General features: G+C 50.1%; 2 protein-coding genes across 2 annotated transcripts in view; one reads left to right on the top strand and one right to left on the bottom strand.

Annotated features, from left to right (window-relative positions):
- The window catches only part of TCF7L1 (transcription factor 7 like 1), a 163,104-nt gene that overhangs the window by 19,981 nt on the left and 130,240 nt on the right, over window positions 1–12,883 (top strand). The gene's annotated exons all lie outside the window — the stretch shown is intronic.
- LOC132501162 (cytochrome c) lies at window positions 6,577–7,281 on the bottom strand. The gene has a single exon (XM_060116600.1). The coding sequence runs from the start codon at window positions 7,152–7,154 to the stop codon at window positions 6,837–6,839; it is 318 nt and encodes a 105-aa protein (XP_059972583.1). The 5' UTR covers window positions 7,155–7,281; the 3' UTR covers window positions 6,577–6,836.

Raw genomic sequence — 12,883 nt, 5'->3', positions numbered from 1 at the left:
TGCCTGGTCCGCAGCACTGGGTTGGAGGCCTCTGGGGGGAGAGCAGGAGTGATGCTGGCCGATCGGTCTGCATGGACCCGGGGAGCCGGGTGGGGCAGGGCTGCAGAGACCCCGATGGGTTTCCCGCCTTCCCCTCCTCTCTCCCTCCTTCCCTGCTCAAGGGAGGCCTGGGGCTTAGTAGAAGGTGACAGGCAGTTAGTGGTAATTACTCACCATTTGCACAGACGGTGGGCAGGGCTTGGTGCCTTCTGGGATAGAGAGAAGCTGGGGAACTCTGTCCGAATGTTGTGTGGAGGACCGGGGGGAAAGCAGGCATTCTGTGGGAAGGAAGAAGGTTCAGAGTCACCTCCTAGGGAGGTCACTTCAGATCCTCAAGTATCCAGAGTATAAACGAGGCACCAGCCACAGTACCGTTTAAGCTCTGGCTGCGTGGGCAGCAGCTAGAGGGCTGGCGGCCACAACATCTGCCCAGCGGCTCCCTGAGCCTGTCCTCAGGACCTGACCCGTGAGCACGCATTTTGCTGCTTTGTCCCCTCTGGCATGGGTGCTCTAAAACGTAGGCAGTCCATTGCCGTCTGTCCGGGACCTCTCAGTCCTTCTGGGTTTGGTGTCTTAAGAGACCATCTACAGACTCCATGTGAAGCTGAAACCCATCCAGAGCTCCAGGGTCCAAACTTTCCCGAGGGCTGTCTCAGCACTTTTTAGATGTGTTTTGTTGTGGGAAGATAAGAACCTGTGTAAAAATAATGTCTTCCCAAACCCTGTGCTGAGAGAGGTTTGACGACAGAGAGGAAGCCCACGTTGCAAGTCCTGAGGAAAAATCACTGCGTTTGAATTGCCAGAATCACTTATAGGTCAGGCTGGAGTAGTTTGGAGAGATGATACAGTTTCCTGTCTCCTTGCGGAAAAAAACACTCTGGGGTTTTCAGCTCTCGATGTATCTTTCATTCGCATGTCCGTCTTTAATGGAATGGTATCGTGCCTCTCTAAGTGGATATGTGAGCAGAACAGCATGCTCATTTCTCTCTCAGTCAGGCCTGCGGTGAGACCTGGTTCTTTGGAGATGGTCCAAAACCAAATAGCCACAGCTCACCTGCCGAAGAGCCTCCTGGCACCGGAAACCCCGCCATGCCTTTCTATCTCTCCTTGGAAGGTGGCCCTCCACCCTAACAAAGATCTCTGTTATGGAAGGACCTCGCCTTTAAATCTCCATCTCTGGGACACATTGTCTTCCCTTGGGCGAGTTTCTGTCTCCCGAGTTGGCTGTGAGGATGTGGAAGCACAATCGGGCTTTGTGGTGGAGGAGGGCTTTGCAGCGCCCTGGAAGGTGGGATTCAGCCCTGTATAAATGAATAGCAGCAGGCTGTCTCTTCAGGACAAGGGGATTCCTGGAACAAGAGAGAGGCTGGTGCCTGAGACCAGAAACCCTTCCTGGTGCTTCTGCAGCCTCTGCAGCGTCTACTGGCCTCATGGTCCTTTCGAATGGCCTGTAGGCAGCCCTGGAGCCTGTTCTCCTGGAGCAGCTCTGATTCCCTGAGCTCCTGGACCAACCACGGACCCTCAGGACCCTGGTCTGCGCCTCTTTTGTGGTCCAAAGAGCCACACCTTGCCCCTCGTAAGGCTCGGCCGCTGGGGGTTTCTCAGGAAGCAGTGGGCAGATGCCTGCCCCGCTTTGGCTTTTCCTCACGCTTTACCTTGCTGTCGTTGCCTGTGTGCAGAGATTCTGCAGTGATGGTCTCTGCGCACAGAGCCCTGGAGGCCAAGAAGGGTACAGGTAGCTGCCTGCACTTCAGAGATCTTGTGGGGTGTGGAGGGAGTCAGGTTTGGCTGTTCCTACTGCTTCCCACATCAGGGCCTGTCCTCCGACTAGTTTTGGGGCTGGGCCCTTTGCCATCAGAGAAGGGAGAGCCCTGAGGAAATTAAAGATCTTATTCAGGCTTTCTTGGCCCAAGGCCTGTGGAAACCTTGATGAAAGGGATGCTTAGGGAGAAGTGGGACATCTGGCTACTCTCCAAGTCCCCTCACAGCAGGCCTGGGCCTGGACCAGGTATCCTGCTGGCCGTGCTGCTCTGGCAGCCTCCTCCTGCCACGTCGGCCAGTTCCCTCTGCCCCTCAAAGTCCTTCTCTGCTTACTTTCTCCATCGGCTACTGATGGGGGCCAGCTTCCTCCCAGAGCGTCTCTGGCGCTTCCCTGGTGTCTCGGCTCACTCCTCCCTAGGCGCTCTGAGTGATGGTCACTTGGTTTCTGGGTTTTGGAGCCTGCCTGCCGTCCCAAGGAGAACTTTGCTGAGTACCCACACATGCCCAGATGGACCCGGGGACACCGCCACATGAGGGAGGAAAGGTGTTACCTGCCATGTCCTATCTCTAGCCAACACTTGTCTCCCCTACCTAGAGTCTGTGTTGTTGATTGTTTTCTTTTTCATGTTAAAAAATAATAACAGGGCTTCCCTGGTGGCGCAGTGGTTGAGAGTCCGCCTGCCGAGGCAGGGGACACGGGTTCGTGCCCCGGTCCGGGAAGATCCCACATGCCGCAGAGCGGCTGGGCCCATGAGCCATGGCCGCTGAGCCTGCGTGTCCGGAGCCTGTGCTCCGCAACGGGAGAGGCCACAACAGTGAGAGGCCCGTGTACCGCAAAATAATAATAATAATAATAATAACAGTTCTACACGTTTTAACACATATAGATTCATGTAAATAGACTTGTGTAATTCCACCACCACAGTTCCAAACCCCTAAAAGCTCTGTGCCGCGACCCCTTTGTGGTCCTGCTCTCCCTCCCACCTCTTTCCCCGGCCACCACTGCTCTGTCGTCTGACTTGCTCCCCAAAGATCTGTGGTCCATGTTATTAACTGTATCTTCCCATAAATTTTACTGGTACCTACTGCCGTAAGATAAAAGCATGAAAACGAAGTCCACTCTTCTGAAAGCCTTCCACCTTCCTTTGCTTTTGCACTTTATCATGACTGTGCTGAGCCCCGACACCTACTGAGCGCTTCTGCAATACGGACAAGTCAGCATTAACCCCGCCCTCTTCCTCCCCACCCTCAGCCGTGTGCCTGCACATCAGCATTTTTTATCTACTGCATCCCGGTTTTCCTGCTCATCGTAAAAACACCTCCCTTAGCCCAGGGCTTCAGAATTATGTGTAATAGGAAGAAACAGATGAAGTCTAAGTTTAAAAGAATGCTGTCTGTAACAATAACCCTCAGCTGGAGATTGCCAAGGGAGAAAGAGTTGGAAAAAAGTGCACAGGAAACTCTTGACAGTGGATTTGAGCCCATCTTTTATTTTTGAAGTCTTGGTACATCTTTTTTTTTTTTTTTTTTTTTTTGAGTTAGGAGGATTAATTTTATTCCAGAAGATCATTTGTAAGTCATTTGTAGCAAGAACCCACAAATCATTCCTGTTTAATTGGAGTACGACAGGGTGTGGTTGTCAAGGTCGGTCTGGGCTCCCCAAGCCCGTGTGGAAGAATTAAGGCCACAGATGTGTTCTGTCAGCTCACAGACGTATGAATGCCCTCACTGGGCTGGCTTTGGGGAACTTGCCAGTATCCTTCTAGCTAAGGATTTACCAACCACCTTGCCCTCAGAAAAAACTTCTGCTTCCCCTGCCCGTATCCTTCTGAGTACTGTGGCAGCTTTGACTCACAGAGAGGTTTTTCTCATTTAATTAAGTGTTGACTCCAGAGTCTCCAGGATAAGTTGCAGTTGCCCAATTTCCTGGTAACTTTTCAGGTTCTGTGGTGGTTTGGAAGCGTGAATGAGCTCGGGATATTTTTTAGGGTAAATAAAGTCTGTAAAATGTGATTTGGGTGCTTGGTTTTCGGTGCCAGGACTTGAAGTGATTGGCCCTTGTGAGAGGGGAACAGAGGACAGTCTGAAGGCTGTAGTTTTCTTTAAGGTGGGTTCTGAGCTGTGGGCGAGGGGAGATGTGCCCAGGTGCGTGGGGCTGGTGTCCTGAGCTCCAGGCTCTCCCTTTGGCCCAGACCTTGCCCGCCTACCTCCTGGGATGCCTGCCTCCTGGGATTGGATGGTTGACTGTGCAGAGAATGAACACACCCCTGTTGTCGTGGTCTTTGTGGGAAGCCAGGTTAACGTGTGAAGCACATGGGACATAAAACAGGTCCCGATTTGTACCCTTGTGCAGATTCAGCCTGTGTGAAAAGGTGAGAACGATGTTCCACCCTGTGGGCTGAGGGTTTGTGGTGATTCACTGGGGCAGGGGGGTTGCACTCCGGGTCAGCCCCTTGGCCAGGTTGGTGCCAGGACCCTGGCCTGAGAGCAGGAGCCAGAGCTGGAGGGGCACTGGGCCTGGCCAGGTCCTTACAGGGAGAACTCAGGCTCCTGCGTCAGCCTCCCGGGTGGGAGCCAGGGGAGCAGTCCCACGTGGGAGACTGAGGCCGAGGGTCTAACTAGGCAGACCCAGCAAGGCAAGCCAGTGGTGGACCACAGGCCTGGGGGACTGCCCTCAGAAACAGGTTTGGAGATCAGAGCCGTGAGTGCCCATAAGGTTGAGAATTACTGACCCATCAGAATTCTAGGGAACCTGTGGTTTTTTTGAAAGTTCATGTGCTTAACCCCTGTGCCCAGAATCTCTAGGTTAGGGGGTCCTGGAACATGTATTATTAAGAGCTCCCTTTTAGGGGCTTCCCTGGTGGCGCAGTGGTTGAGAGTCCGCCTGCCGATGCAGGGGACACGGGTTCGTGCCCCGGTCTGGGAGGATCCCATATGCCGCGGAGCGGCTGGGCCCGTGAGCCATGGCCGCTGAGCCTGTGCGTCCGGAGCCTGTGCTCCGCAACGGGAGAGGCCACAACAGTGAGAGCCCCGCGTACCGCAAAAAAAAAAAAAAAAAAAAAAAAAGAGCTCCCTTTTAAATGTTGGTGCACAGCTCATGTTGAGACCCCCTGCCTCGGGCAGCAGTGGGGTCCGGAGGCTGCTCTGTGGGTACAGACAGAAGCCGGGCCCCGGTGGACAGTGAGAGGACAACAAAGTGGGGAGTGCCTTACCCAAACCAGGCCGCCCCTTCTTAAATCCCTCATTCACAGAGCAGTGGTCCTCACGTTTTCTTGGTCTCTGCAGATGTATCATCTCCTCTGTTTCTAGCTGAACAGTATGGTTTCAGCCCAGCACGGATCAAGCCTTCCCGTGCTCTTTTGTCCTTGTGGAAGACACTCTTGTTTCTCCTTTAAGATCATCTCCGGAGTCACCTTCTGTTGCTTTGGGGGTGGTGTCTCAGCCGGGGTACTCCTCACTTTAACAGCTGTCTGCTTGTTTGGTGTGAGACTGGGCTTCTGGAGGTCTAAGCATTGGTTTCTGGTTCATCTTTGCGTTCCTGGCACGTTAAGAGCTTCGTAACCAAAGCTTATGGAATTAATGTTTTCATGAAATGGCAAAAGGCATTTTAAACTCCCTCCCCCCTTTGTCACCGTCCCCCTGTTCATCAGAATTATTCATCTGCTCACACCCAGCAAAGGCGGCTGTAGCTGAGCCTGAGAAACCAGCCCCAGGCGGCCCCCAGCACGCTCCTGAGAGCCACTAAGATAAACACAGAATGCACTCTCGCCCAAACTCCGAGAAGGAAAGGCCAGAGGCTCTCAACCCGGGCTGCACATTAGAATCATCTGGGGAGCTTTTAGCAAATGCTCGTGCCCAGCACCCACCCCTAGAGATTTTGGTTCAGCTGGTCTGGGGTGGGACCCATGCTTGGGTGGAATTTTCTTAAAGTTCCACGTGGGCTTCTCACGTACAGCCAAGTTTGTGAACCACTGCTCTAGGCCAGAGCTCCTCACTGAATGTTTGAATGAAAGGATTAAAAAGGTCTCTGAGCGAGTTGATGGCTCCCCCAAAGCCCATAGGCTGGTGGTAAATTCGCCAGCGGTGACCACTGGATTCCCCAAGCCCCTCCACCATCCAGTCCTGTCATTCTTTTTTTTTTTTTTTTTTTTTTTTTTTGATCTGTGACTGTTTTTAATTCTCAAGCCTTATGATCAGATAATTTACAAATCTGTGCTAATGATAGAGCTCCTCTACCGTAACCCTTCTGAGTTGGCAAAAGCATCATTACCAATCACACATCTACAGTAGTTCTACAGTTGTGTTTCTGAATACCTGTTTAAAAGACAATCCTGAATTATAACTTAATCTGACTTTGTAAAGAATTCACAAGCAAGTTTCCCAACCTATCATGTCACAGTGAATTTTAAAAGCATCTGATCTTAAAGATCATCTATAAAATGTGAGAGTACTAAATATTCTTTATCTGATGCTATACATAAACCACACTAAAATGCCCTTCATTAAGTAAAATGCAATATTTTAGATGGAGAATTTTAATTAATTTGGCATATTTAGGACCAAAAAGATAAAGTGGACATTGTCAGTGTATCTTCAGCCCTTGCCTTAACAGGTGAATGAACACAACTTGAAACACAGGTGAATCTTGCTGGTCTATGAGACAGTGAAGGGAGCTTCTCAATATTTAAATATATTAATATAACCAGTTATAGAAATCTAAATATAAAACCAATCTCCTATAGGGTTTGAGAAGGCATTCACCATATCCCTGAAAAGTTTAACATTCCTTATTCAAGTTTAATCATCTCTTTAGAAGGGGAAAACAGGGATAGTACTTGCTGAACCAGAATTACTATCAAAATTCAAAAAGCTGACCATATTCATTTAGCCACAAGCCAATCTTATTTAAATCAGGACAGAAATATTACATCAGCTATTCATGGTCTGAATTCTAGTGTATGAGATCAATTTAAATATGGTACACATAAAAAGTCATGAGACATTTGTTTCATAATAAATAAGGCAGTGGCCAACTATTACTCATTAGTAGCTTTTTTGAGATAAGCTATCAAGTCTGCCCTTTCTCCCTTCTTCTTAATGCCAGCGAAGATCATTTTTGTTCCAGGGATGTATTTCTTGGGATTCTCCAAATACTCCATCAGCGTCTCCTCTCCCCAGGTGATGCCTTTGTTCTTGTTGGCATCTGTGTAAGTGAATCCGACAGCCTGACCTGTCTTTCGCCCAAACAGACCATGGAGATTTGGCCCAGTCTTGTGCTTGCCTCCCTTTTCCACAGTATGGCACTGGGCACACTTCTGAACAAAAATCTTCTTGCCCTTCTCAACATCACCCATTTTTAAATCGTTCTTTCTCCGTGTACGACTAAGCCGTTCCCGCTCCCAAGCCAAACGTCCCGCTTTCTAATCTCAAGGACACGCCGGTCCGCGTCTAAGTACGGGTGAAAATGCAACCAAACTGGCCCAGTCCTGTCATTCTTGATGACAGACTCGGCCTTGATTATTCCTCCTGCCCAGGGACCAGAAGCCAACTCTGAACAGAATCTAATTTCAAACTGATGAGTGGCACGTAAGAAGACAGGGTATGGTGGGCTCTGAATTAGGGCCTCCTTTTCTCAAGCCATATATTTGACTCTGAATATTAATTTGCTAGGGCTGCTGTCCCAAAGTGCCACAAACTGGTTGGCTTAAACAACAGAAATGTATTGTGTCACAGTTCTGGAGACTAGAAGTCTGAAAACAAGGTGTGAGCAAGTCTGTGAGGGAAGGATCTGTCCCAGGCTTCTCTCCTTGGCTTCTAGATGCTGTCTTCTCCCTGTGTCTCTTCACATCTTCTTCCCTCTGTGTGTGTCTGGGTCTAAATTTCCGTCCTTTAGAAGGATACCAGTCATATTGGATCAGGACCCACTCCAGTGACCTCATGTTAACTTGATTCCCTCTGGGAAGATCCTGTCTCTACATAAAGTCATATTCTGAGGTTTTGGGAGTTAGGACTTCAACATATCTTTGTGGAGGGACATCCCACTCAACCTTTAACTACTCTCCACACTGTCCACCTTCGCTGCAGCTTTTAATGCGTAGAACCAATAGTATAGTGTTTTCTTTACATCTGTTCCCACCCTCACATTGCTCAGAGCACAAAGCCTAGGGCTGGTTGCTTCTCAGCTTTCATCACTAACTTGCCAAGGGACTGACATCTGGTCCCTTGGTTCTGCGGACACTTGGAGGATAGAGGTTTATGTTCAGGCTCCCCCAGAGATGGACATATTTCCTGACAGTGGCAGGAGCAGCTGAGAGGCTGGAAGGAGAGGTGAGCTACGAGGGGTGGGCCTCCTTGTCCCAGGTAAAGGCTGGAGTCAGGGGCTGGTGTAAAACATCAGTCTGAGTGGATGCGTGAAAACTCTCTGGACGGAGGGCCTGTGTTGGTGGTGGTACTTCTTTGGAATGTACATACAGTAACATTGGTGAGTGGTGAGGGAGTCATGAGGGTATAGACAGGAAGTGTGTTTCATGGCTTTGCAGGTCGTACATCAGCTGCTCACTCCTGAGGTTATTTTTTTGGATTTTTAATTTTTTTAATTTTTAAAAAAATTTTATTGAAGTATAGTTGATTTACAGTGTGATTCAGTTATCTATATGTGTATATGTATTCTTTTTCAAATTCTTTTCCGTTATAGGTTATTACAAGATATTGAATCTAGTTTCCTGTGCTGTACAGTAGGTCCTGGTTGTTAATCTGTTTTATGTATAGTAGAGTGTGTCTGTTAATTCCACACTCCTAATTTATCCCTCTCCCCACTCCATTCCCATCCAACGTCAATGTCAATGGATATTGACATTGGTACATTACTGTTAACTAGATTACAGACTTCATTCAGTTCTCACCATTTTTTTTTTTTTTTTTTTTTTTGCGGTACGCGGGCTCACTGTTGTGGCCTCTCCCATTGCGGAGCACAGGCTCCGGACGCGCAGGTTCAGCAGCCATGGCTCACGGGCCCAGCCGCTCCGCGGCACAAACCCGTGTCCCTTGCATCGGCAGGCGGATTCCCAACCACTGCGCCACCAGGGAAGCCCAGTTCTCACCATTTTTAACATACCGTCGTGGGGTGTGTGTGTGTGTGCGCGCGCGTGCATGCATTTGTGCACTTCTATAAAGTTTTATCCCATATAGAGATTTATGTAACTACCCCAACAATCACGATACAGAACACGTTTTTGAAACTTGGTTGTGAGGCACATAGCATAGTGAATTACTTGTCCGTTGTTCCATTAACCAGAGCACTATCCATCAGCCTCAGGGCTGGAGGGAGTGATTTGACTTGTCCAGAGGCCTTGTAGCACTTGGACTCCAGTGCTAGGTGTGGTCGCCATTTACAAGGTCCATTCTGGACCCGGAGCCCCACCGCAGGAGGCTTGGCTGGCGAAAGTGCTCGCACGCTGTAGGCACAGCACCCTGTGTCCAGGGCCTGGGATCAGAGTGTTCCTCTGGGCTGGGTAGAGGGAGGAAAGCAAGAGAGGCAGGGGATGAGGGCAGCAGCCAACTCCCTGGGGTTCAGGCCTCAGGGGATGAGGGGCCGGGGAGAGACTAGAGAGATGCCTGGGCAGACACGGTGAGGGTCGTAGGGAAAGTCATAGCTTGGTGAGCATGGGGGTACCCAGGGGCATCCTTCCATGAACCCCTGAACAGACTGTGGTGAGTACTTCCTCTGCTGGGCGTGGCTTCTAGATGGAGGACGGGAATGTTAGTTGCTTTGCTGCCATTGCAGTCTTGAGGTCATGGCAGAAGAGAAGATACTTGATACAAATTCCAGAGCACACTCAAAGCAAAGGTGGTAACTTTTTCCCCAAGCCAGTCATGTGTTTATTGTATCTTTGGCACTTCCCAGTTACAGGACGTCTGATGAAGTGGAACACTCCATTCTCCAACCATGCAGCATAACAGGGCTCACTTGTGTCTGGGCATATGGTTTCAGCTAGCCATTTGGGGATATTGGCACACAGGTGTCTATTTTATTTTTTGTTTGCTGGTTTTTCCAGTTTCTTTGGTTAAGGTTTTCAGCCAAGTACTTAACCTTTATGGTCAAGAGATGGCACCCTGCTCCATCCCCGCAGACACAACCCCCACTGGATGATTCCAGCATCATGGGGCTGCCTGGTGGTAACAGCTAGTACATGGTGCCAGACCACCTCCTGAGAGCAAGTGCTGGGACACTAGACGGAAGATGCCGAGAAGGAGGGAGAGGGAAGGCTGGTTCAGACAGGCAGGCCCCACACAGGCCCTGGGGGGGCTCCAGGAACCCAGGTGGAGGTGGGACCAGCATAGTGCCAGGGAACTGGGGGGGGGGGCCTCAGTGCTGCCAGCCTAAGCACCAGCTGCTGACTGGCAAAGCTGGGGTTTAGATGGAACCCGGGAGCTGCAGCCCCTTGCAGGTTGTCAGAGGAAGGCCTCAGATGCATGTGGAAATATAATCTTTGAAACCAAACGTAGGGCAGGCGACCAAGGTTGCTCCCGTCCCAGGAAGGAAATCTGACTGAGACGATGTCCCGCCTCCACTGCCTTCATTCAGCTCATCTGCCCAGTATTGTCAGTTCCATCTTCCAAAACACCGTCATCTTGTACCTTCATTTCTAGGAAAGCAGCAGTTGCTCCCTTTCCCTTCCACGTCTGACCTCACCCCATCGGGTCAACCTTACTTCTAACCAGTCCTGTCATTCAACAGTCTCTGAGCCCCGCCCCTTCCCCACACTTAGGGTGTCTCTGCTTCCCTTCTAGACTTTATCCCGTGACATTCTCCCCCTTTTGTAACAACACTGGCTTTGATGAGCTGAACTCCAGGTTAGCCCGCTGTCATATTTTCTCCTATGTACCTCACAATCAAATACAATTGGTTTCTGATATAGTGGTTTTTTTTTTTTTTTTTTGCGGTACACGGGCCTCTCACTGTTGGGGCATCTCCTGTTGCGGAGCACAGGCTCCGGACGTGCAGGCTCAGCGGCCATGGCTCACGGGCCCCGCCGCTCCGCGGCATGTGGGATCCTCCCGGACCGGGGCACGAACCCGTGTCCCCTGCACCGGCAGGCGGACTCTCAACCACTGCGCCACCAGGGAAGCCCTGATATAGTGATGTTTTTATTGTGAACTTCTATATGTTACTTTTGTTTGTGTGCTTGGTGAATAAGACAAAGCATACTGTGTTGTTCCCTAATTGTTGCCATATGTAGGCCTTGTCTCCTAACTAGGGAGAGGGCAGGGAGCCTGTGCTATATATTTTGTCCACCTTGGGCACCCCGTGTGGCCATATACATGTTCCATCAGTGGTTTGCTGTGCAGTGGATACAGCCAGTCCCCATCATGAAGTGCCTGAGAGCTCCGGTCCGGGTCCTTATTCTTCAGGCTTTAACAAAGCAAACCGGGATTTATAACTACGGGTTCCCTATTTTAGTAGTCATTAGCCTGGAATGCAAGGGGCTGGCAATCAGGATATTTTAAGGAATGGTTAGGTTTTATTTGAGTGTGAGATAGTCAGCTAAACTCCTTTTGAGATAACCGTGAAAGATCAGAATTGGACAAAAGAACAATATTTTCTTGGAGTTAAAAGTTGATGTAGCTGAAACCTGCTTTCTTCAAACTCAAGTCTAGAGCATGACAAGGTAGACTTGAAAGATAAGAATTTCAGAGGGAGGGAGATGAGATCCCAAGGGCCAACAGTTTGCTAACTCTCTGGAATGGCTCCCTCTGCCCAGTGAGTGGTGATGTCCACACCACCTTCCCTTCGGTGTGGAGAGAGGAGCTGACTTCGTTCTGCTGCGTGGTCTTAGGGTTGGGGCGGAGACCATGTGTTCCCTACGTGGGCTTCATTTTCAGAAGCATCAAGTCTAGCATGTTTAACAAAGTAAGCAATCTCTGACTGTAGAATTAAGTCAGTTTGTTGCGGTGGAAGTCATATATATTTATCAAAAGGATAGGGGAGTTCCCTGATGGTCCAGTGGTTAGGACTCTGTGCTTTCACTGCCAGGGTCCGGGTTCAATCCCTAGTCAGGGAACTAACATCCTGCAAGCCGTGCGGTGCAGCCGGAAAAAAAAAAAAAAAAAAAAAGGAAATCGAGCCATATAGAAAATTGAGATATTTAAAACATTGAGGGGCAAATAACTCTGCTTCTGGTTTGGAGTGCTGGTTGTTCCAGCTGCCACCAAATTCTGTTCTAAAAACACGCCAGGGCTTCCCTGATGGCGCAGTGGTTGAGAGTCCGCCTGCCGATGCAGGGGACACGGGTTTGTGCCCCGGTCCGGGAAGATCCCACATGGCACGGAGCGGCTGGGCCCGTGAGCCATGGCCACTGAGCCTGCGCGTCCGGAGCCTGTGCTCCGCAACGGGAGAGGCCACAACAGTGAGAGCCCCGCGTACCGCAAAAAAAAACACAAAAAAACACATGCCAGAATTTCCAATTATAGCCAGTAGCTCCTCATTGGTTACTTTGCCACCACCTTCCTGTTGCTGTTCAGACTTCCCTGATCGTGAATGGAGAACGTTCTCTCTGATTCTTCTTACCTCTCTGTCTGCTAACTGGAGCAGACAGATCTTAGCACTGCACATCTCAAGAAAGAAACATGGCGCCTGGGAAACTCATCTGGAGTGGAATTTGGAAAATTAGTTTTTCCTGTCTGCCCAGAAGCCAGCGCACAGTAGGTGTGACCGTCTCGTTCCCTGACGGGACCCTCAGCAGGAGGACATGCAGGTGACCTGTGGACAGAGAATTCCCTGGGGTTTTCCTGTCCAGGAACAGTTCAGAAAATGCACACCTTGAAGTTCGTTTTGTTTCCATTTGCCGAAAGAATAGTGAAGCAGTTGGGTTTTCAGACTTTTGAGGGGAAGGATTGTGTCAGGGTGATGTGGGGCAGGGGGTGGGGAGCTAGGATTCTGTTTTAAAATGCAGCTGCCTGGACTTTGCCCCTGGATGTCCTGATTCAGATAGGCCGGAACTGGGCATCTGGAGGACTCCTAGGGTGATTGTGACGACAGGGATGCCCGGAAGCCGTGTGGGGTGTGCTCCCGACTCACAGGCCC

Source organism: Mesoplodon densirostris, chromosome 14 (genome assembly GCF_025265405.1).
Source record: "Mesoplodon densirostris isolate mMesDen1 chromosome 14, mMesDen1 primary haplotype, whole genome shotgun sequence".
Lineage (NCBI taxonomy): Eukaryota > Metazoa > Chordata > Mammalia > Artiodactyla > Ziphiidae > Mesoplodon > Mesoplodon densirostris.
Note: the sequence above shows the minus strand (reverse complement) of the source record. Positions and strands in the feature narration are given on the sequence as shown.

What these genes read in the sequence shown, in the direction of transcription:
- LOC132501162 (XM_060116600.1), bottom strand. Translation starts at nt 7,154, where the DNA reads ATGGGTGATGTTGAGAAGGGCAAGAAGATTTTTGTTCAGAAGTGTGCC.